Source organism: Marmota flaviventris, chromosome 16, assembly GCF_047511675.1.
Source record: "Marmota flaviventris isolate mMarFla1 chromosome 16, mMarFla1.hap1, whole genome shotgun sequence".
Taxonomy (NCBI): domain Eukaryota; kingdom Metazoa; phylum Chordata; class Mammalia; order Rodentia; family Sciuridae; genus Marmota; species Marmota flaviventris.
The window spans coordinates 27,452,120-27,475,896 of record NC_092513.1 but is presented as its reverse complement, the minus strand read 5'-3'; the positions used below and the strand labels follow the sequence as shown (position 1 = coordinate 27,475,896).

Genomic DNA, 23,777 nt, shown 5'->3' with positions numbered 1-23,777 from the left:
AAAATACTTTTCAAAATGTGAGTCTTTACCAGGAATTAAACCCGGGGGTACATAACCACTGAGCCACATCCCCAGCCTTCTTCTTTTTTATTTTGAGACAGGGTCTCACTAAGTTGCTTAGGGCCTCGACAAATTGCTGAGACTGACATTGAACTTGTGATTCTCCTGCCTCAGCCTCCTGAGTCACTGGGATTATGTCATGCACCACCATACTCTTCTTAATGCTATCTCTTTTTAAAACTTACATTCATTATAAAGACACCCAGAAAAATAGGTGAATGAAAATAGCCCCTAAAATGTTAAAAAACAACAACAATAATAATAATGAGTGAAGACTTACCCTATTATACAAAAAATAATACAAGCTACTAAGCTACAAGCTATTAAGATTTTTTACTGGACCCAAGTCCTACTGCTTGCTGAACAAGAGACCAAGCAAGTCAAGAGACAGGATGTTGAGGCAATACAGGTAACTATTCAAAAAGCCAGCTAGGCTTTTTTGGCATTTTAGCCACTCTATTACTGAGCTACATGCCCAGCCCTTTTTATTTATGTGTCAACAGGGACTTGCTAAATTACCAAGGCTGTCTCCAATTTACAATCCTCCTGCTTCAGCCTCCCAAGTAGATGGGATTACAGGTATATGTCACTATGCTTCACTTAAAGGAGACATGAAATCAGAAAACAAAGGATGGTTAATTCAATAATTGTTACTGTGACAAAGACTAAAAATAGAGCCCTAGCTGGACATGGTGGTGCATGCCTGTAATCCCAGCAGCTCTGGAGGCTGAGGCAGGAAGATCGAAAGTTCAAAGCCAACCTCAGCAACGTGGAGGCGCTAAGCAACTCAGTGAGACCCTGTCTCTAATTAAATTACAAAATAGGGCTGAAGACGTAGCTCTGTGGTTGGGTGGCCATGAATTCAATCCCCAGTACTAAAAAAAAAAAAAAAAAAAAAAATAGAGCCCTAACATAATATTATAAAATAAATTCCTAGTGAATTAAACCTTTTTTTTTAAGAGAGAGAGAGAGAGAATTTTAATATTTATTTTTTGGTTTTCGGCAGACACAACATCTTTGTTTGTATGTGGTGCTGAGGATCGAAGAACCCAGGCCGCTCACATGCCAGGCGAGCATGCTACCGCTTGAGCCACATCCCCAGCCCTTCCTAGTGAATTAAAGATCTAAAGATAGAAATAACAAACATATAAGAAGAAAATATAGAAATATATAAAATATTCAAGTAAGAGAGATTTATCTAAGTATAATTCCAACCATAGAAGATATAAAGGAGAGTCCCAACAAATTGCTTATTCTAATTATTAAAATATAGTTTACCAAAATGGACTGCTTGAGATTAAAAGATTGATATAAGATACTATAAAATTGAAAATAAAATGGGAGGAGGGTGCTGAGAATTGAACCCAGGATATAATGCCTGCATAGCACGCTCTCTATCACTGAGCATATGCCCCCAGTCCCTAGCACAGCAACTTCATATCACTTATTTCATTAAGGTGAAGGTGAATTTTCTGTTAAATGGTGCTAAGGTACCTGGTTAGCCATTTTGAAAAAAATATTTTTTAAAAATTCCAAACTCCACATCACACATAAAAATAAGTTCAAAACAGATCAAAGATCTAGTGAAAAACATGAAACTTTGAGAGAACTAGAAGTAAACGTAGGTGACTATAATTTGGGTGTTCAAAAGGCTTTCTACCCATGACTTAAATCCAAATTCCAAAAGCAAAAATATTTATAAATTTGACCATATCAAATAAATTTTACTAGCCAAAAAAAATCATGAACAGCATAAAAAGACAACTAACAAAGTAGGAGAAAATACTAGCAATAAAATCATAAAGAGCTAAGATTCTAAATACATAAAAAAATATTTTAGATGGGCATGGTGGCACACAGCAGTAATTCCAGCAGCTCAGGAGGCTAAGGCAGGAGGATCACAAATTCAAAGCCAGCATTAGCAAAAAATGAGGCACTAAGCAACTCATTAAGCTAAGCAAGACCCTTTCTCTAAAATAAAATACAAAATAGGGCTGGGGATGTGGCTCAGTGGTCGAGTGCCCCTAAATTCAATCCCCCGTATCAAAAAATAATAATAATTATTATTATTATTTTAAATTGACAGAAAAGGACCTAAAATGGGGCAAAAGGTATGAACAAAAGATTATTGTATATTCCTTGAATATATTAAAATATATACAACTTCATTCATACAAAAAAATGCAAATGAAGCTTAACTAAGATGCCATGTCTTACCCATCAGATTAATAAAATTAACAACTATGACAACACTGTGTTGGGAAAGCTGTGGGAAACATTCACTCATGCATTCCCTATGAGAATGAAAATTAGTCCAAACTTAGGAGAGGAAACTCAGCAATATCTAACCAAGCTACCTATGTGTTAACTTTTTGATCCATCCTATAAGTTACCCTGATGATACATCTCCAGCAAAACAAAAATACATGTGCATCAGGTATTCATTAGTGGTACTATTTTATCCCTGTGGTTCTGGGGATTGAACCAGGACCCTGTGCATGCAAAACAAGCACTCTACCAACTAAGCTATATCCCCAGCCAAAAGAAATAACCTAAAAGCTCCTACATAGGAATGTGATTGATAAACCATGGTACATCCATACAATCAAGTTCTATGCACCCATTAAAAAAATGATTAGTAGTATCTTTAACAAGTGGTATGGAATGATTCCTGGTTTTTATTTTTAAATGAGAAAAAGCAAAGGACAAAAGAGTAAATGCAATGTGGCCATAAAGTCTGTAAACATGGGCATTTCGATATATATAATAAATGATTTAGAAAATCACATTTCAAAACATGGTATATTTAACATTACTATATGGTCAACATATTGTCCTTGATTAGCTATGCATAATTTGATGCATCTTCAAAATTACTATGAATATGGATTACTAAAGTCACATTTTTCTTGGTCCCTGCATGTGTATCTTTAATGGATTGCTTTGGGTGATTCATTTTTCTGATTTTCAAAGAATCACCAACTTGACCCAGAAATACGCAAGCATTAAAGAAAGTTCAGTTCCAAGAATCAAATCAAATTGGCCAGGTGTTGTGGCACATGCCTGTAATCTCAGCAGTTGGGGAGGCTGAAGCAGGAGGATCGCAAGTCCAAAGCCAGACTCAGCAACTTAGTGAGGCCCTGTCTAAAAATAAAAAAGGCTGGTAGAGCATCCCTGCTTCAATCCCCAGTACCAAAAAAAAAAAAAAAAACAAGTTGAAGAACTGGAGGACATGCCTGAAAGGAACTTGATGACACATATCTAGGGTAAAACCAGTGGTGCCTCAACATCCTATGACTCATGGGATTCCCTGCTGACTCCCACAGACATGCCCAGCACTGCCCAGAACTTCAGAGACAGGCAACTACTGAGAGGCGGCTGTTCCCAAAAAAAGAACTAGGTTCCCACGAGGGACAAGACTAAGACACTAACTTCAGCAGTCCAGACACCAAGTCAAGAAGCAAGCCAGATCAAACAACCAATGTGCAGGGCGCAGTGGCGCACACCTGTGATCTCAGAGACTCAGGAGGCTGAGGCAGGAGGATCTAAAGTTCAAAACCAGCCTCAACAAAAGCAAGGCGCTAAGCAACTCAGTGAGACACTGTCTCTAAATAAAATACCAAATAAGGCTGGGGATGTGGCTCAGTGGTTGAGTGGTACCAGTTCCTGGTACCACTCCCTGGCCTCCCCCCCACAAAAAGAAAACCAGTGTATTGTTACTACTTTCAAAAGAAAATATAGAATTGGGAGCCAGGAATCCAAAGTAAGTCAAACTCAGAGGAACATCCAACAATGCTGTACCAGCCGACATGTGTCCTCTCACTCCAAGTGCAAAGTTTGCACCCAATCTGCAAAAATTCCAAGCAGCTTCTGATACCTCCATGCCACATCCCTACCATAATATAATTTTGAAGGTCTTTAATTTCTGTCAACTGAACAATCTGGTTGAACTGAATAATCAAAAGAGCATAAATCTGGAAGTCTGAAGAAACCAACTGTGAAGACAAGCTACTGCATCCCTGAAGAATTCATGTCTGGGGCAGGGTGCAGTGTCACACGCCTGTAATCCCTGCAGCTCTGGAGACTGAGGCAGGAGGATCACCAGCCTCAGCAATTTAGCAAGATCCTGAGCAACTTGGTGAGATTCCATCTCAAAGAAAATATAAAAAGGGTTGGGGATGTGGTTCAGTGGTTAAGTGCCCCTGGATTCAATTCCCAGTACGAAAAAGAAGAAGAAAGAAGGAGGAGGAGGAGGAGGAGAAATATCTGAGGTGCACTACACAGCTGTAAGTGGGAAACCTCAGCTTAACTCTTCATTCTAAGAAATTATGAGTTAATATAAAATATTTCATGTTAAGGGAAAGATTTCCTTTTTAAAAAAATTTAGTTTTATTTTATTTTTTTATGTGGTGCTGAGGATCAAACCCAGGGCCTTGCACATGCTAGGCGAGCGCTCTGCTGCTGAGCCACAATCCCAGCCCTAAAAGAGTTCTTTTCTAAGGTAAAAGCTGGCTTCAGCATATTCATTGCTATTCAGTTTCTTCCATCTTATCCATTTCTATTCTTGAAACTTCAACACATAATCAGAAGAATCCTTAAAAAAAAAAAAAAGCACCTCCCTTATGCTCTCTGGACTTGCATGTTTCCAAGCAAAGGTAGATTTATGATTTCTAACAAGTTTGAACCAGAAATTAATCAGAACTACTTAATCAGAATATCCCATTTCCTAGACCTCCAGACTCTAGTTTATTCTTGGTTCCACCATTCTTAGAATACCTAGAATGTTTTCTGTCATGTTTGAAGTGCTAGGATATTAGAGATAGAAGGCATCTTAGAGATTCACCATAAAATTAACTTCCACCTTTTATAAATGAAGAAACTAAGGCCTAGTTTACACTTTGACTAAAGTCTTTATACTCCTAATATGAACAGAAATACATAAATGCAAATGGTGTTACTCAACCAGTAATATTCAAATAAATGCAATAATCTCCAAATTGCACATCAGACTAATTAACTTTGGTTCTGAGAAACAACACCAAGTAATTCACTGTGAACTCCAGCCAGCCTCCTCCCACCCCCAAAATATGTGGCTCTTGTTTCTACTTCTTCCAGCTAACTCTTTATAAAATTGACAACAATTTGTGATGTTCTAGAGAATTTTTTCCAAAGTTTTAAATTGAACTTAAATTTTAGATTTTGTTTTGGGGCTTTGTTGTTACAGTTCTGAGGATGGACCCTGGGACCTCAGTTACATTAAGCAAGTACTCGATCACTAAACTGCACCCCCAGAGCCTAGTTTATTCTTATTCACTGAGTCCAACTCAAGTTCAGTGTATTTGGGGTTTTCTGTACTTTTGGTCCATAATTTATTGGAATGAGAATGTTTTGTATATTCAAATCTCAAACTTGAGCATGTCTCAAATAATAGGATTTCTTCTAGCACACGTTCACCCAAGCCCAATGTCTCTGCTCCCTCTCTAACTTGCAGATCCAATGAACATCTTGCATGAGTTTTCAACAGAGTTCTCATGCATATCAAATGTGACACCCATGTAACAATGATGTTCAACTGAGCCAGACCAATTAGGCTGATTTGTTGAAACTAAATCTCAACTAAATTGAGTGAAAATGTATGCCCATACCAAACTGCTCTATTTTTTATATAGCAGCTCTATTCATAATTGCCAAAATTTGGAAGCATCCGAGATGTTCTTTTGTTGTTCTTCTTCTTGTTAGTTATACATGACGGTAAAGTATATTTTATACATACATGGAGTATAACTTCCCATTCTTGTGGTTGTACACGATGTGGAGTTTCACTGGTCGTGTATTCATATATGAACATAGAAAAGTTATGTACAATTCATCTACTCTCTTTCCTATTCCCATCTACCCTCCCTTCCCTTCATTTCCCTTTGTCTAATCCAATGAACTTCTATTCCCCCACCTCTTATTGTGTGTTAGCATCCACATATCAGAAAGAACATTTGGCCTTTGGTTTTTATTTCACTTAGCACAATAGTCTCCAGTTTCATCCATTTACCAGCAAATGCCATAATTTTATTCTCTTTATGGCTGAGTACAAGATATTCCTCAGCAGACGAACAACATAAATAAATGGTGGTACATCCGTACAATGGAATATTGTTCAGTGATAAGAATGAGCTATTAAGCCACAAAAAGATGTGGGAATCTTAACTCCATATTTCTAGGTGAAAAAGCCAATATGAAAAGGCTACAAACTATATGCTTCCAACTGTATGATTTTCTGGAAGAGGTAAACTACAGAAAAAGTAAAAAAGATCATCAGTTGCTAAGGATTCAAAGAAGGGAAGAAGGGAGGAATAGGTGAAACACAGGAAATTTGAGGGCAGCGAAACTATTCTGGATGTACAATAAAGGTGGATATATTATTATTTATTTGTTAAAAACCATATATAACAAAAAGTGAACCCTGGCTTGTGCAGTGGTGTATACCTGTAACCCCAGCAGCTCCAGAGGCTGAGGCAGGAGGATGGAGAGTTCAAAACCAGCCTCAGCAAAAGCAAGGCACTAAGCAACTCAGTGAGACCCTGTCTCTAAGTAAAATACAAAATAGGGCTGGGGATGTGGCTCAGTGGTCAAGTGCCCCTGAGTTCAATCCCTGCTACAAAAAAAAAAAAAAAAAGCAAACCCTAAAATAAACTATGGACTTTAGATAATAATGTATATCAATTAGCACATCAATCGTGCCACACTAATGCTACTTGTTAATGACAAGGGATGTAGGGTAGGAGAAACCTATCTACACGGGAAATCTTTACTTCTGTTCAATTTTTCCATAAACCTAAAACTGCTCTAAATAATAAAACCTATTGCTGGGTATGGTCTTGCACGCCTGTAATCCCGGTGACTCAGGAGGGTGAGGTTGGGGATGTGACTCAGTGGTTAAGCACCCCCCAGTTCAATCCCTGGTACAAAAGAAAGAAAGAAAACCTATTAATTTTTTAAATTGTTTAAAATGAGATAATCATGATTTAACTTTCTAGTTAATTACTAGAAACAAGTTTTCTAGTAAATGGGTCATTTCAGCAAATTCACTTTTCTCAAACAAATTTTCAGCAATTTGGCCTGCCTCCTTTGGAAGTCACATTGTAATTTCTGTTCCTCAAACATAACTTTCCAGCCTTGCCTTCTCCCTTCATTTCCCCCCAGCAGTTCACAAGGCTGGCTTGACATCTTAGTTCACCTGTCACCTCCTTGGAGAAGTTCCCCACATCCAATCTGTCTCCCATACATATCAGTACTCCATTCAATCTCCCAATGGTGTAGGCAGATAACGACCCCCCAAAATGTACTAATCTGTGGAATTAGTTAATATGTGACTTTACATGGCAAAAGAGATTTTACAACTATAATTAAATTATGAACTTTGAGATGAGGAAGGTTATCCTGGATTGTCCAACTGGGCCCAATGAAATCACATGGGTCTTTAATAGCCAGAGAAACAAAGTAATGTGATTGTTGATTTTGAAGATAAAAGAGACCCACAAGCCAAAATAAGCAGGCAAACTCTAGAAGCTTGAAAAAGCAAGGAACTAATTCTCCCCTCCACCTTTCCTTCTCTAAGGAATGCAATCTGCTGACACCTTGATTTTAGTCCAGAGAGATTTTTTGACATCAAGAACTATAAGATGGTCTGGGAATGTAGCTCAATGGTAGAGCACTAGCCTAGCATAAGTGAGTCCCTGGTTTCAATCTCAAATACTGCAAAGCAAAATAGAATTGTAAAGTAAATCTTGTGTTGTTTTAAGCCACTAAGTCTAGGCTAATTTGTTATAGCAGCAATAGGAAGCTTATATATACATATTTCCTCTACTGCAATCAATTACCAAGATCCTTAATTGTATGATATATTTATTTGGTTACTCTGAGTTCCATATACTGGGGTATGGACACCTCCTTTTTGCAACTAGCATAAAGGAGATACTCAATAAACACTCGTTAAAAACGGGAATTTTCATCCCAACCCTGACAGGTATGCTTACTGGAATGTTACAATGCAGACACAGAGACTCAGTGAAGTTACACCCACTACCAGCTAAAGATGGAACAACAATAGCAGAGCCAAACAGGGCCAAACCCAGACCCACCGGGGGCCTTATGCCACTGAGCCCTCTAGGATAACATTGAAAATAGTATCACAGCTGAAGTACAGAGATGGGGTTGTTGAGACAGAGGATCCCGGCATTGCCAGGGTTGGTGCAGACAAGGCCTCATAGAAGGGAACATTCTGGAAGCCCTGAGCAAGAATTTTCTCTTTCTTTCTTTTTTTCTCCCTTTCTTCCTTCTTTCCTTCCTTCCTTCCTTCTTCACTTTCACCAGGGATTGAACCCAGGGTGCTTAACCACTGAGCCACACCCCCCAGCCCTTTTTAAAATATTTTATTTAGAGACAGGGTCTTGCTGAGTTGTTCAGGACCTCACTAAATTGCTGAGTCTGACTTTGAACTCATGATCCTCCTGCCTCAGGCTCTTGAGCTGCTGGGATTATAGGTGTGCACCACTGCACCTGGCTAGCGAAAAGAAATTTCTAGGTGGAAAAGCAGGGGATGGAAGTAACTGTTTTGTTTTGATCATTTGAATCGCAGGGTCTGTTATGTAAAACATAGGCTCTCTCGTAAGAAAAGAGGAAATAAAATTTGAAATCATTATTGGAAGGTGGTTGTGAGTAAGAGATCCCTAGGACAAGCTTCCTCTGGGTGGGACCCCAGGCAAATGGCTCTTTATGACACTTTCTTTTTTTCTTTTGCTGATTGTTAGCATGCCTGGATGTGATATCTGGTCCTGTGCCTCTAGCTGGACCTCTTGTCATAGGTAAAATCAGTGTCAACTCTTCCCAGACTAGTCCAAACTTTTAGTTGTTATGAATGAAACTGTTTCTAGGAAATTGGGATTCTTTTCATATTTGTAATATTTCTTTAGGCTGGATTGCTAAAAGAGGTAACAGTGCAACCACTTGCGATTGTTAAGTCTCATAACACATACAGCCAAATCCTTTCCAAAAACAGCTCCAACAGTTTACCCTGCCTCTATTTTGCCTCTGGCAAAAACTTACTTTCTGTTTCCCTGTTCCTTACCCAGTGAAAGGCATTGGCACTTTTTTTAAACTACCTAAATTTGTTAGGTGAAAAACATAACCCTAGTACTGTTTTCATTTGAGTTTATTATTATTATTATTATTATTATTATTATTATCATCACATGGTTTTCTGTATTTTCACAATTCATTTTTATCCTCACTTGTGAATTGGAAAGATCACTTTTAAAACCAGTGGTGCATGCCTGTAATCCCAGCAGCTCAAGAAGCTAAGGCAGGAGGATCTCTTAGCTTCAGCAAAAGCGAGGTGCTAAGCAACCCAGGGAGACCCTGTCTCTAAATAATATACAAAATAGGGCTGGGGATGTGGCTCAGTGGTCAAGTGCCCCTGAGTTCAATCCCTGCTACAAAAAAAAAAAAAAAAGCAAACCCTAAAATAAACTATGGACTTTAGATAATAATGTATATCAATTAGCACATCAATCGTGCCACACTAATGCTACTTGTTAATGACAAGGGATGTAGGGTAGGAGAAACCTATCTACACGGGAAATCTTTACTTCTGTTCAATTTTTCCATAAACCTAAAACTGCTCTAAATAATAAAACCTATTGCTGGGTATGGTCTTGCACGCCTGTAATCCCGGTGACTCAGGAGGGTGAGGTTGGGGATGTGACTCAGTGGTTAAGCACCCCCCAGTTCAATCCCTGGTACAAAAGAAAGAAAGAAAACCTATTAATTTTTTAAATTGTTTAAAATGAGATAATCATGATTTAACTTTCTAGTTAATTACTAGAAACAAGTTTTCTAGTAAATGGGTCATTTCAGCAAATTCACTTTTCTCAAACAAATTTTCAGCAATTTGGCCTGCCTCCTTTGGAAGTCACATTGTAATTTCTGTTCCTCAAACATAACTTTCCAGCCTTGCCTTCTCCCTTCATTTCCCCCCAGCAGTTCACAAGGCTGGCTTGACATCTTAGTTCACCTGTCACCTCCTTGGAGAAGTTCCCCACATCCAATCTGTCTCCCATACATATCAGTACTCCATTCAATCTCCCAATGGTGTAGGCAGATAACGACCCCCCAAAATGTACTAATCTGTGGAATTAGTTAATATGTGACTTTACATGGCAAAAGAGATTTTACAACTATAATTAAATTATGAACTTTGAGATGAGGAAGGTTATCCTGGATTGTCCAACTGGGCCCAATGAAATCACATGGGTCTTTAATAGCCAGAGAAACAAAGTAATGTGATTGTTGATTTTGAAGATAAAAGAGACCCACAAGCCAAAATAAGCAGGCAAACTCTAGAAGCTTGAAAAAGCAAGGAACTAATTCTCCCCTCCACCTTTCCTTCTCTAAGGAATGCAATCTGCTGACACCTTGATTTTAGTCCAGAGAGATTTTTTGACATCAAGAACTATAAGATGGTCTGGGAATGTAGCTCAATGGTAGAGCACTAGCCTAGCATAAGTGAGTCCCTGGTTTCAATCTCAAATACTGCAAAGCAAAATAGAATTGTAAAGTAAATCTTGTGTTGTTTTAAGCCACTAAGTCTAGGCTAATTTGTTATAGCAGCAATAGGAAGCTTATATATACATATTTCCTCTACTGCAATCAATTACCAAGATCCTTAATTGTATGATATATTTATTTGGTTACTCTGAGTTCCATATACTGGGGTATGGACACCTCCTTTTTGCAACTAGCATAAAGGAGATACTCAATAAACACTCGTTAAAAACGGGAATTTTCATCCCAACCCTGACAGGTATGCTTACTGGAATGTTACAATGCAGACACAGAGACTCAGTGAAGTTACACCCACTACCAGCTAAAGATGGAACAACAATAGCAGAGCCAAACAGGGCCAAACCCAGACCCACCGGGGGCCTTATGCCACTGAGCCCTCTAGGATAACATTGAAAATAGTATCACAGCTGAAGTACAGAGATGGGGTTGTTGAGACAGAGGATCCCGGCATTGCCAGGGTTGGTGCAGACAAGGCCTCATAGAAGGGAACATTCTGGAAGCCCTGAGCAAGAATTTTCTCTTTCTTTCTTTTTTTCTCCCTTTCTTCCTTCTTTCCTTCCTTCCTTCCTTCTTCACTTTCACCAGGGATTGAACCCAGGGTGCTTAACCACTGAGCCACACCCCCCAGCCCTTTTTAAAATATTTTATTTAGAGACAGGGTCTTGCTGAGTTGTTCAGGACCTCACTAAATTGCTGAGTCTGACTTTGAACTCATGATCCTCCTGCCTCAGGCTCTTGAGCTGCTGGGATTATAGGTGTGCACCACTGCACCTGGCTAGCGAAAAGAAATTTCTAGGTGGAAAAGCAGGGGATGGAAGTAACTGTTTTGTTTTGATCATTTGAATCGCAGGGTCTGTTATGTAAAACATAGGCTCTCTCGTAAGAAAAGAGGAAATAAAATTTGAAATCATTATTGGAAGGTGGTTGTGAGTAAGAGATCCCTAGGACAAGCTTCCTCTGGGTGGGACCCCAGGCAAATGGCTCTTTATGACACTTTCTTTTTTTCTTTTGCTGATTGTTAGCATGCCTGGATGTGATATCTGGTCCTGTGCCTCTAGCTGGACCTCTTGTCATAGGTAAAATCAGTGTCAACTCTTCCCAGACTAGTCCAAACTTTTAGTTGTTATGAATGAAACTGTTTCTAGGAAATTGGGATTCTTTTCATATTTGTAATATTTCTTTAGGCTGGATTGCTAAAAGAGGTAACAGTGCAACCACTTGCGATTGTTAAGTCTCATAACACATACAGCCAAATCCTTTCCAAAAACAGCTCCAACAGTTTACCCTGCCTCTATTTTGCCTCTGGCAAAAACTTACTTTCTGTTTCCCTGTTCCTTACCCAGTGAAAGGCATTGGCACTTTTTTTAAACTACCTAAATTTGTTAGGTGAAAAACATAACCCTAGTACTGTTTTCATTTGAGTTTATTATTATTATTATTATTATTATTATTATTATCATCACATGGTTTTCTGTATTTTCACAATTCATTTTTATCCTCACTTGTGAATTGGAAAGATCACTTTTAAAACCAGTGGTGCATGCCTGTAATCCCAGCAGCTCAAGAAGCTAAGGCAGGAGGATCTCTTAGCTTCAGCAAAAGTGAGGTGCTAAGCAACCCAGGGAGACCCTGTCTCTAAATAATATACAAAATAGGGCTGGGGATGTGGTTCAATGGTGTAGTGTTGCTGAGTTCAATTCCAAGTACCAAAAAAATACCCATAAGAAAAGAGGTAGAGAAAGCAGACGTATAATCTTCCTTCTAAGGAAAAACCCAGAATCTTTACACAGCAATTTACCACTGAACTACATCCTCACCCTTTTAATTATTTACTTTGAGACAGAATCTCACTAAGTTGCTGAGGCTGGCCTCAAAGTTCTGATCCTCCTGCTGCCTCCCAAGTAGCTGGGATTGCAGGAGTGCACCACCACTCCCCTTATAGGGCAACTTTCTGTTTTGGTAAGTACCTGGCTGAACTTGAGGTGTGCACCCTCGCTTACGAAGCCTCTGGAGAGGCCCCAAACACACACACAGCCCCTTTTCTTTCTCTCTTTGTAGCCAGATGAGCAGTTCTGATTGTTGGAAGCAATCACAGGGTCAAATGCTTTCTTTAAAATCTTGACTTTTTTTCATCATGAGGGTTTTGTTGTTTTTTCTTTTTTGTTTATTTTTGCATTAACTGATTTTCAAAAATATTGCATTATGAGCTGAAGATGTTGTATGCACAAGGTCCTTGGTTTGATCCCCAGCACTGCAAAAATGTGTGTGTGTGTGTGTGTGTGTGTGTATATGTCTGTGTACACATTAAAGAATTATTTATCTTGCCAGTTGTAGAAGCTCGCACCTGTGATCCCAGCGACTGGAGAGGCTAAGGCAGAAGGGTTGCATGTTTGAGGCCTGCCTCAGCGACTTCCTGTCTCAAAAAATAAAAAGGACAGTGGATGTGGCTCAGTGGTTCAATAGCCCAGGTTCAATAGCTGGTACTCCCCCCGAAGAATTATTTACTGAGAGACTTTTTTGGCACTCCCTTATATTTTGGACCCAAGCCCAGTATCTCCTGGCCCTATATTCCCCTCACTCAGCAGAGACCTCTACCTCTACAAGGGTACCCCAAAAAGGTAAATCACGGTTGCACAGGTAAATCATGCGCACATGATTTCATCACTACATTTCTTGGGGAGCACTTAAAAGATTATTTTAATTTATAGAATGTATGATTTTTTTACAATTAACACATGTTGTAGAATATATGATTAACTTCCATTTATACACTTAAAAAAAATTTAGCTGGTTATAGTGGCACACATCTGTAATCCCAACTACCCAGGAGGTTGAGGCATGAGGATCGCAAATTAACGAGACCCTTTTTCAAAATAAAAAAATAGATAAGAACTGGGCATTGGCTCAGTAGTAGAGGTCTCCTAGCTTCATTTCCCCAATATGCCTCCCCCCTCAAAAAAAAAATTGTCCATTCACTTCTAGACAGACAAGTCTCTGCTTAAAAGCCAAGGTGGTAAGGAGGAGTCTGAATACAGGGATAAGTATTAGGCTGGTCCTGTCACCAGCTGGATGCAGTCCCCAGTGCCTAAAGAGAAAGGTCTTGGCCTTGGTATGAACAGATGGCCAACTGGGTTGGACACTTTTATTCTATGATCTGAACAGGTGTGCCTGTTCCATTTTTAATATATTAAGAAAAAATATTTTTAACTTGGTGGAGAGATGTGGACACGGAGTACCGGGATTTAACCCAGGACCATGAGGCACATCTATAGCTCTAATTCTTCATTTTAAAAGCTATATTTATTTTATTATAGAAAAAATCTAAAGCACAGATAAGCAAAAAGAAAATAATTACATTTTTCAAATTGCCTAAAATCACAGAGAAAACAATGATTGATATTTGTTTTACAACCCCTAAGTATTTTCCAAATGGTATTCCACTATGTCTTCATATTTTTTAAATGAAAATGAGGTCTTTTTCTTACAAATTGTTTAATAACTTTCTTTGAGTTATTATTATAACTACCTTTCCTGGTGCTTGGTTTAAAGAATAATTGTTAGAAACTAAGACGAAATTTCACTTGTTCTAAAAATTCCTTAAATTTTAAGTGATTGCACTCATCAGTTTCATTCTTTCAATTTTAAATTAATTTAATTGCAAAGACCCTATGCTGTTGACATACTAGTGCATCACACCCACAAAGCCACCTCCTCAGCACAATAAGGACCACTTCATCAGTTTGAGGCACTGTCATCCTAGAACCAGGCTTGCAGATCTCACTAGCCTGATGCACAACAGGAAGCTCAGGTTCCAAGTGGTTGGCAGGGTGGCTTTGGACAGGTCATCCACATTCCCTGGGTAGAATAGTGTGAAGACCTTAAGTGGCACCTAGCCAGGACCAAAACAGCCTTTGCCTGGTGGCCTCTCCCTCCCTCCACATCCTGTTCTCTTTGAATCCATCACAATTCCCTGCTAAATGGATGCAATCTTTGCACACTCACTTTCTCAAGGGCTCTGGTCTTTCCAAGCTCCCAGCTTCTCCATCTGAAACCCTAACACCAGGACTTTCCCGGCCCTTTGAGAACAGAGAGGCTCTGGCTTGCCGAGCCCTTGGCCCTGGGGCCTGTCATTTAATTTCTACAAGAGGCCACATTACTCCAGGTAGGTGCCTTGACTCTTCCAAGTCATTTGCTCCCTTTGACTTAGAGTTGAGGACACATGGGGGAACATGAAGGTTATTCATCCACAGATGCCACCTACACTGCCCAGGCAAGAGCAATACCAACCTATGTCAGCCAGGGAGAGACCCCATCCAAGACAGTGGCCTTGAGGTGGGGCTGGTCAGAGTCAAGTTGACTGCTCCTGTGGGCAGGAATCATATGAGAATCCTGCTTAAACAGATGGATACTAACTACCATAGGACAGGTAGATGAGAAAGCCTGAGCGAGGGACAGACAGCCCATAGGATTAGCCCACAGTGACTAGACCTGGCCTGGCCATCTGCAAGAGTGTGGACAAAGGCCTCTTGTAAATGCTTTCTATTCCTCACAGTTGAGGTCTTTTTGAACATCTAATTCAGATCCTATAGGGTAGGATCTGATCTCCTGGGGATGGAGAAAACAGTGTCTGTGTTTTATAACCAGGAACATGTCCTTGGAGCAAAAAGAGGGGAGGAACAGAGAAAGGACTGACACTCCTATGAGAGTGGAAAAAGTCTGAAATTATCATCATGGAAAGGGAGAGAGCAATTTATTAGAGAATCAGGTGACAGGAACACAGCTGCGCAGTGACAAGTTCTGTCACATGATTCCAGAAATAGATATGTAAAGAATCTCAATTTTAAATTCCTTACATTAATAATAATAAAACACAACATTATTGATTACAGAAAAGTTTGGAAATTGCATATTTTGCCATATTTGCATATGAAAGAGAATAGTTGTGTCACTTATGTTTTTAAATAGTTGTCAGGAACAGCACAGTTCACAATAGCAAGACTGTGGAACCAACCTAGATGCCCTTCAATAGACGAATGGATAAAAAAAATGTGGCATTTATACACAATGGAGTATTACTCTGCATTAAAAAATGACAAAATCATAGAATTTACAGGGAAATGGATGGCATTAGAGCAGTTTATTCTAAGTGAAGCTAGCCAATCCCTAAAAAACAAATGCCAAATGTCTTCTTTGATATAAGGAGAGTAACTAAGAACAGTGTAGGGACGAAGAACAGGAGAAGAAGATTAACATTTAATAGGGATGAGAGGTGGGAGGGAAAGGGAGAGAGAAGGGAAATTGCATGGTAATGGAAGGAGACCCTCAGGGTTATACAGTGGAGGAGGTAGAGAGAGAGGAGGGGAGGGGAGGGGAGAGGTGGGGAGGGGGGAGGGTGGAGGATGGGAAAGGCAGCGGAGCACAACAGACACTAGTATGGCAATTTGTAAATCAATGGATGTGTAACTGATGTGATTCTGCAATCTGTGTATGGGGTGAAGGTGGGAGTTCATAACCCACTTGAATCAAAGTGTGGAATATGATATGTCAAGAAATTTGTAATGTTTTGAACAACCCACAATAAAAATTAAAAAAAAAAAAATAGTTGTCAGGAAAATAGCAATATTTAAAATAAAGTTGTGATATTTTAATACACAATACAAAATAATACATATACTATGATTATATTAATACAGAGAAAAATGTTGGGAAAAATATCAAGTTACTAATGATATCTTTTCAATTTTCTCAATTTTTTCTTTTTTTACACCAGCAATTGAACCCAAGGATGCTTTATCAATGAACCACATCATCCCCGGCCTTTTTTTTTTTTTTTTTTTCACATTTTATTTATATACAGGGTCTCACTGAGTTGCTTAAGGCCTCGCTAAATTGCTGAAGCTGGCTTTGAACTCATGATCCTGCCTCAGCCTCCCGAGCCATGGGATTACAGGCATGCACTACCATTCCCAGCTAATTTTCTTAATATTATGTGACTAGTAAAAACTATTATTTTAATATCAGGTGTAGTGATGCACACCTATAATCCCAACAACTTGGGAGACTGAGGCAGGAGGATTGCAAGTTTGAGGCCAGCTTTAGCAACTTAAGAAGAATTCATCTCAATATTAAAGAGGGCTGGGGATGTAGCTCCATGGTAAAGTGTCCCTGGTGGATTCAATCACTAGTATACCCCCCCCAAAAAAAAAAACTTATTATTTTAAAATTTCATGTGAGAATCATCTTCTTGAATAGAAAATTATTTCATTTGTACCACTGAGCTGACCCTCAGGCTGAAATTTTTTTTTCTTTTTGCAATACTGAGATCGAACCCCAGAATTCTACCTCTGAGCTGAACCCCCAGCTCTTTTTATTTTTTGTTTGAAGATGGGGTCTTGCTAAATTGCGGAGGCTGTCCTTGAACTTGCAATCTTCCTGCCTATCCTATGCCACACACATAGTGATATTTACTTTAAATGGTCTGATGAAAAAATATGTGTATTCAGTTAGAAGAGGAGAAATTCAGATAGCAAATGGGGCTGAACATTAAGAAAGCTGAAGCTGGGGCAGTGGTGCATGGCTGTAATCTCAGTGACTCAGGAGGCTGAGCAGGAGTATCGCAAATTCAAAGCCACCCTCAGCAAAAGCGAGGCGCTAAGCAACTCAGTGAGACCCTGTCTCTAAATAAAATAAAAATATAACTGGTGATGTGGCTTAGTGGTCGAGTGCCCTGAGTTCAATCCCTGGTACCAAAATAAGAAGAAAAGAAAGCTGAGTGAAGGGCATTTGTGAATTCTTTATAGCCTTGAGATTTCTGTAGCTTTGAAATTTTTCTAAATAAAAAACGATGGTATAGTTATATAAGGAAGTAGAAATGGTGATGTAAAAGAGCTAAATCCGGTGTCGTGGCTTGCTCTTGTAATCCTAGTAACTTGGGAGTCTGAGAGCTGAGGATGTAGCTCAGTAGTAGAACACCCAGATCCAATACCCAGTATCAGAAAGAGAGAGAGAGAGAGAGAACTAAATCTTGTATTACAGCCGTAAATCAAGAGTTAATGTTTCAAACTCTCTAGGTGGAGCATACCTAAAATCCCAGCAGTTCGGGAGGCGGAAGAGTCAGGAGGATCTCAAGTTCAAAGCCAGCCTCAGCAAAAGCGAGGTGCTAAGCAATTCAGTGAGACCTTGTCTCTAAATAAAATACAAAATAGGGCTGTGAATGTGGATTAATGGTCGAATGCCCCTGAGTTCAATGCCTGGTACCAAAAAAAAAAAAAGAAAAAAAGAAAGAGCAGTATAAACCAGGCACAGTGATGTGTTCATATAATTTCAGCATCTCAGGCAACTGGGAGTATCCCAAGATTGAGGCTAGACTAAGCAATTTAGCAAGGACTGGGAATGTGGCTCAATGGTAGAACATCCCCAAGTTCAATTCCCGGTAAAACACACACACACACACACAAAGAGCAGTATAATCATACTTTATACAGTGGTAGTATGAAAAAAAGAAAAAAAGAGCCAAGAGTTTCTGCAGACTCATGTTGATTAAAAAAAAAACATAGGGCAGGAAAACACTGTTTTTTAAATTATAAGCCTTTGGAAATATTTGAATTTTTTAAGCATGTATTTGTTTCACTGTGACTTTAAAAAAAAAATGTTAACTTTTACCAGCCAAACACTTTCTGTGCTTTTCCACTTATCCAGATTTTGTCTTATGTATTTCAGTAAGATATTTTTTTTATTTTCCTTAAAAGATAGGTCCCATGCCTTATTTGTTAAATTTTTCAGGTAAAAGAAGATACAGAATTTTGACAATTACTTTAAAGAGAGCTTTCTCTGGTTGCTCTGGGAAGAATGAGTTGGAGAAGGGTGGCTGCCAATGACTTCACTTTGCCTTTTGCACAATAATATAAAATAATCTTCATCGTGTTCTAGGGACCACATCCAAGACAAAGTTTTTAAAAATTAGAGCAACAACCTAAACATTGTATAAAGTAGTGCATGTGGTCAGCATGGAGTGGCTATTGTGGTAGTGTTTTTTTTTTTTTATTCTCTCTACACATTAAAAAGGGTGGGGGGCTCCCACGCTGACCTTCTGGCAACCTATAGAGAAGAGGGCTGCCAGTCATAGCATCAGCTCCAGCTCTGGAAAAGTCCCCAAAGGACAAGATCCCAATCTGGTCAAAGGTTTGGGAGCAGAGGGACAGCCCTGAGTTGACAATAGGTTAATAAGCTAGTTCAGATGGCCCCAGGATTTCCCCCAGGTCAATCCCCAGGTAGAAAGAAAAGCCCTGCCTCCTGCAGGTGCAAGAGGCGAGACTAAGAAGCTGCAATGGACAAGAGCCTTGCGAATCAGGAAGACTATCCAGGGACAGGAATGACCTGGAGCTCAAGTGAGGTACCTGGAAATCCCCTGGGGTGGGAGGACACTGCTTTAATCTACCTCTTCTGGAACAGGTTCCACAGTCACCTGTGTGTGCCTACACTGGAAAGACACTTGTGTCTGAGCACAGTCCATCTGAAGAGCACTGTGTCTGATCCTGCCCAAGACAGGAATTTCTCCTCCACTGTGGCCAGGCCATTTCCTGGAGCTGTGGATGTGGCTTAATGGTCGAATAATAAGCCACATCCACATCCTTGGTCATTATCTTATTCCAATGAGCAGCCATCAAAGTTAACAAAAATAAATTACACAGCACTAATTAACCAACTAGGCACAAAGAAAGTCTGTACAGGGAGGAGTGGAAGAGAAAACACACTAAGGCTGTCACTAATATCAGGCAAACTCAAGTTGGGGCCCATCCCAGTTTTGTTTGTTTGTTTGTTTTTATACCAGGAATTGAACCCAGGGGCACTTAACCACTGAGCCACATCCCCAACCCATTTTATTTTTTTATTTTGAGACAGGATCTCACTACGTTGTTTAGGGCCTTGCCAAATTGCTGAGGCTGGCCTCGAACTTGCAATCCTCCTGCCTCAGCCTTCCGAGTCTTTGGGATTACAGGCAAGTACCACCAACCATACCCAGCTTTCCAATCCCAGTTTTAAAGAATGCTGATTATTTCCCTTTGAAACCTATCCACCAAAAGTTTCCATTAAATTAACATTTTCATCATGCATTTAAATATGATTATTTGCAAAGTACGCATTGACTTATACTTTTTCAGGAACATGTACTTCATTTTACCATGGGCTTCTCAACTCCTTGGAATGTTCTTCTCTTGGGCCTGCGAGACAGGGCCTTCTCCCTGTCTCTCTTTCTCTGTCCCCTCGCTCCCCTCCCTAAAAACAGGTATTTACCAAAAGTGCTTATATTTTTTTTTGGACTTTATCTCTTTATTCTTTCTTCTTGAGTAACTGTCCCCTACCTCCTTTGTCATCCGTGTTGATAACAATAGCTAATAATTACAAGTGCTCGCTCTGTCCTAAACACTGTACTAAACCCTCTGGTTTAATCCTCACAAGAGTCCTGTGGATTAGACGCTATTATTATACCCATTTTTATTCATAGGACAACATAGGCTTGATGGATTTAAGCAACCTCCCCAAGATTACCCAACTAGTAAGAGTCAGTGTGTCTCACAGCTTCTGCTGACCGCCAATGACACTCCTGCACGTCATGCTATTCCATGAATTCTCTCACATGGACACCCTTTCCAAGAGCTAACTCCACCAGCCCCACAAACCCAGAATATCAACCAGCAAATATCAGGGGTACACAATGCCACGTTTGTACTGAGTTATTAAAATATTCAAAACTCTGTTGCCTGGTACCCGTCCTATGCCCTGAAAACTTCCACTGCAGCAAGATCGCCCCAAAGAAGCAACCCTGGCATGGTGCAGAGGGGCAGGAACATGTACTGGTGCAGAGGGGAGCTTTGCACTCTGCTGGCCTTTGCCCTTGCAGGTGCTAAACTTGACTACATATTGTTTATATAATTTCTGCCACCTCCTCCTCCTCCTTCTGTCTCTGCAAACCAGTTCCTCCTACTAACTTCCTTATTTCAGGGGCCCCCACCTCATTTTCCAGTTCCCCTTCTATGCAGCCTGATCCCACCCTCCTTTCCTCTCCTGCTTTCATTCATCTTCATTCTTGGTCTGCAGCTTTGACCTCTTTTACCTCTGCAGTATCACCTCCCACCTCCATCCCCTCCCTACAGTCTCCACCCTGGAACAAATCCCTCTGCCTCTGGCCCAGTTTCCTTGACTCTTGCCAGTCAGTTCCCATTCCCAGTCCCTTCCTCCTCCATATTGTTAAGATCAGGTGTTCAAGGCTAAAACTTCCCTCCCCACCTTACATCCTAAAAGACATCCATCTTAAAACCAAGTAGTGGTTTTATCCTTATATTAGAGTGCCTTATCCAGAGAAATTTGTTAAATCTAGTAAATTGATATCCATTTGTTTCCAAAGTTTTCTTCCTATTCCAATCACCACCTCTCATCCCTGAAATACAAATGTTATAGCCATCACCTCGGTATCAACACCCTGCCTGTTTTACTCCCTGAGAGTAGAACACCTGATCTTAACAATGTGGAGGAGGAAGGGACTGGGAATGGGAACCATCAAGGAAACTGGACCAGAAACACTGACAGGAAGCACTTAGATCTCCCAAAGCTTCTCCCTGCCCCTTTATTCCCTAGTCCTGGCTGACCATGTCCTATCCATCTGATTCCTGGGTATCCATATGCTAAGAACTATGGTAGATGCTGGGGCTTAGCTGGAACACTCCTACCCTGCAGGAACTCATGGCTGGAGCTGCAGGAGAAAGACTCATGTGAAGAGTCAAAGGATGGCTCACCTCCACCCCTGGCATGCCCAAGAGGCCATTCAAACAGCTACACTGGGACACTCTTGTTCTGCGTCGCCCTTTTTGAGGCACTTGCTGAGCAATTAGTCCATGCAGACTTGTGAGCCACTATTTCTCAGCCCTAAGGCCTTGGGAATGTTGCTTAAGCTCCCTGTCACTCCGTTTCCTCGTCTATAAAATTGGGTAGTAAGTAAGCTACCTCATAGGGTAATGTGAGGGAAGCATTTAGAGCAGTGTTTGACAGAGTCTGTGTGTAGTAAGAATAGCAATCGTTTTTATTATCTGACATCAATGGTCACAGGAAATTAAAGATGGAAAATGTCTCTGCAAACTGTCACCTGGGATCTCAGGGAACTTCTGAAAGTAGAAGCCCAGAGAGTCTCTCCCAGAGAACATCATCCAAACTCCCTCAACCCAGACCTCATTCTGTCCCTTCCCTGACCACTCCACAAAGAATGCATAGGGGGACTTGCTTACAATTGCCAGGGGCCCTCTGAGGATGGAGATTTCAACTCTCATCAAGTTACATACCCGTTGGATTCAGACCCATTTTGCTCATTCAAGAAATACTTGGCGAGGACCCACTGTGTGCCTGCTATGCAAGGGGCAGTGGTGTAGACAGTAGGCACAGTACCTGACCACGAGTGCTGTGTTCTGTGGACCACCAAACTCATTAGCTAGTAAATGCTAAGAAGTTGCAGAACATGAGCTATGTGAGCAGGGTCTACTGGGTGCAGTCAAAAAAGGCTTCTCAGAAGGGACACTTGCACTGAGACCTGAAAACTGGGTATCACATTTTGAGCGGGGAAAGGCAAGTGTGTCCTGCTTGTTTTCACAGTGCCTGTCATGGGGATGCAAAAGTACTATACTGTGCTTGAAGAATTCCCAGACTTCCTGAGAGCGCCAGCTGTGTGGTTATTGATCCTCTCTGTGAGGCTGCCACAGCCCTTCATCCTACTGGTGAGCAGTACCCAGGACCTCAAAAATGTCAGCCTCACAAGATAGGGTCTAAACTTTGTCCCCTGAGGACAGACAGCCAGCTTTCTCCACACAGCAACCCAAGGGACAGGGACCTGCTAAGTGATCGTGATGCTAGATAGGAGTCAAGTAGGGTCCCAAGCAGGGCCTCTGGGCTGCTGTGGGCCAACTCTCAGGTGTGGCAACTACTTGATCCTTCTTAAAGGGACGAGGTCCTTCATCTGAATTAGGAGGCATGAATCTTTAAGAGATACCTGGGGAGTGACAGGCAGGGGAAGAGGACTGGACAGAGGGAAGGGACAGGAAGATATGACACCTATGAATTGAACCAGCCCTGGCTTGCCTTAGATGCCTCCACCAGCTCCTAGGTTCTCTCTCACCTTGGACTCCCTGGGGTGCCCCATGGGCTATGAAGGTCGTCAGAAAACAGGCTGCCAGCAAAGAAAACCCTCTGAGCTTTAGTTTCCTGGAAAAGGTAGCCCCTGGGGGTGACTGCGCCTCCACCCCAGGTCCTCCCAAACCTGCTCAGGCTCAGCCTCAGCGGCCGGCGGCGATTCTGCCCAGACCTGTTGCTCCTCCCTTTGCGGCTCAGTTTTCATCTGTGGGGTTAGAGGTGCCTGATCCAAGGTGTCTCTGGCTATGCCTGTCCTCTGGAATACACACTCGTGGGGGTACAAGGTGGACCCTAGGGACTGACTCCCGAGATTTGCGGACGCGGTGGTAGAGGCCTGGGGCAGAGAGAGGATAGCGACCGTTGTCCGCTCTGCGTGTGCCCTAGAGCAGCAGGACTGGGCCCCGCCGAGCTCCAGGACGCACAGTCACCGAGTGGTGCTGGAGCTGGGTGCCCGCTGGCCGCGCCCCTCGATCCTGTCCTCAGCCAAGGGCGGACCTGCTGTCCGCCCTGCCGACTTACCCAAAAGTTTGCCTTGAATAGTGAGCCCGTCATGCTGGCGCGAGTAGGTGGCGCGGAGGAGAGTCGGTGCAGCGGGAGGGAACACGACAGGAGGCCTGCCAGTCACAGCCCTCGGTCAGGCACAACTTCGGAGTTCCACAGTAGCGCAGGGAAACCGCCCCCAGGTCCTAAGCCACGCCCTATTCCGCGGGCCGCAGTCCACCCTCTGCGCTCCACCCATCCCCGCCAGCGCGCACCAAGGAATTTGGGGGATCCGACGCACTAGCCGGATAAAGGGTGCGATCTATGCCCGGATCCAGGCCAACCTGAAGCGCCTCGTCGACATGCAATCATCAGTAAGAGCCCTGAATCCTCCCTTCTTCAGTAAGCCTCTGAGGGTTGCAAAGAAATGGTCCGGAATTCGACTC

At 41.3% G+C, this 23,777-nt stretch overlaps 1 protein-coding gene across 1 annotated transcript in view; it reads right to left on the bottom strand.

The window, feature by feature from the left end:
- Nucleotides 1-23,512, bottom strand: part of Pstpip2 (proline-serine-threonine phosphatase interacting protein 2) — a 69,815-nt gene extending 46,303 nt beyond the window's left edge. Inside the window, exon 1 of the mRNA XM_027935691.2 lies at nt 23,371-23,512. Within this exon, the coding sequence (XP_027791492.2) occupies nt 23,371-23,403 (33 nt within the window). The 5' untranslated portion in view covers nt 23,404-23,512. The remainder of the gene's footprint in view (nt 1-23,370) is intronic.
- Nucleotides 23,513-23,777: the final 265 nt, after the last annotated feature.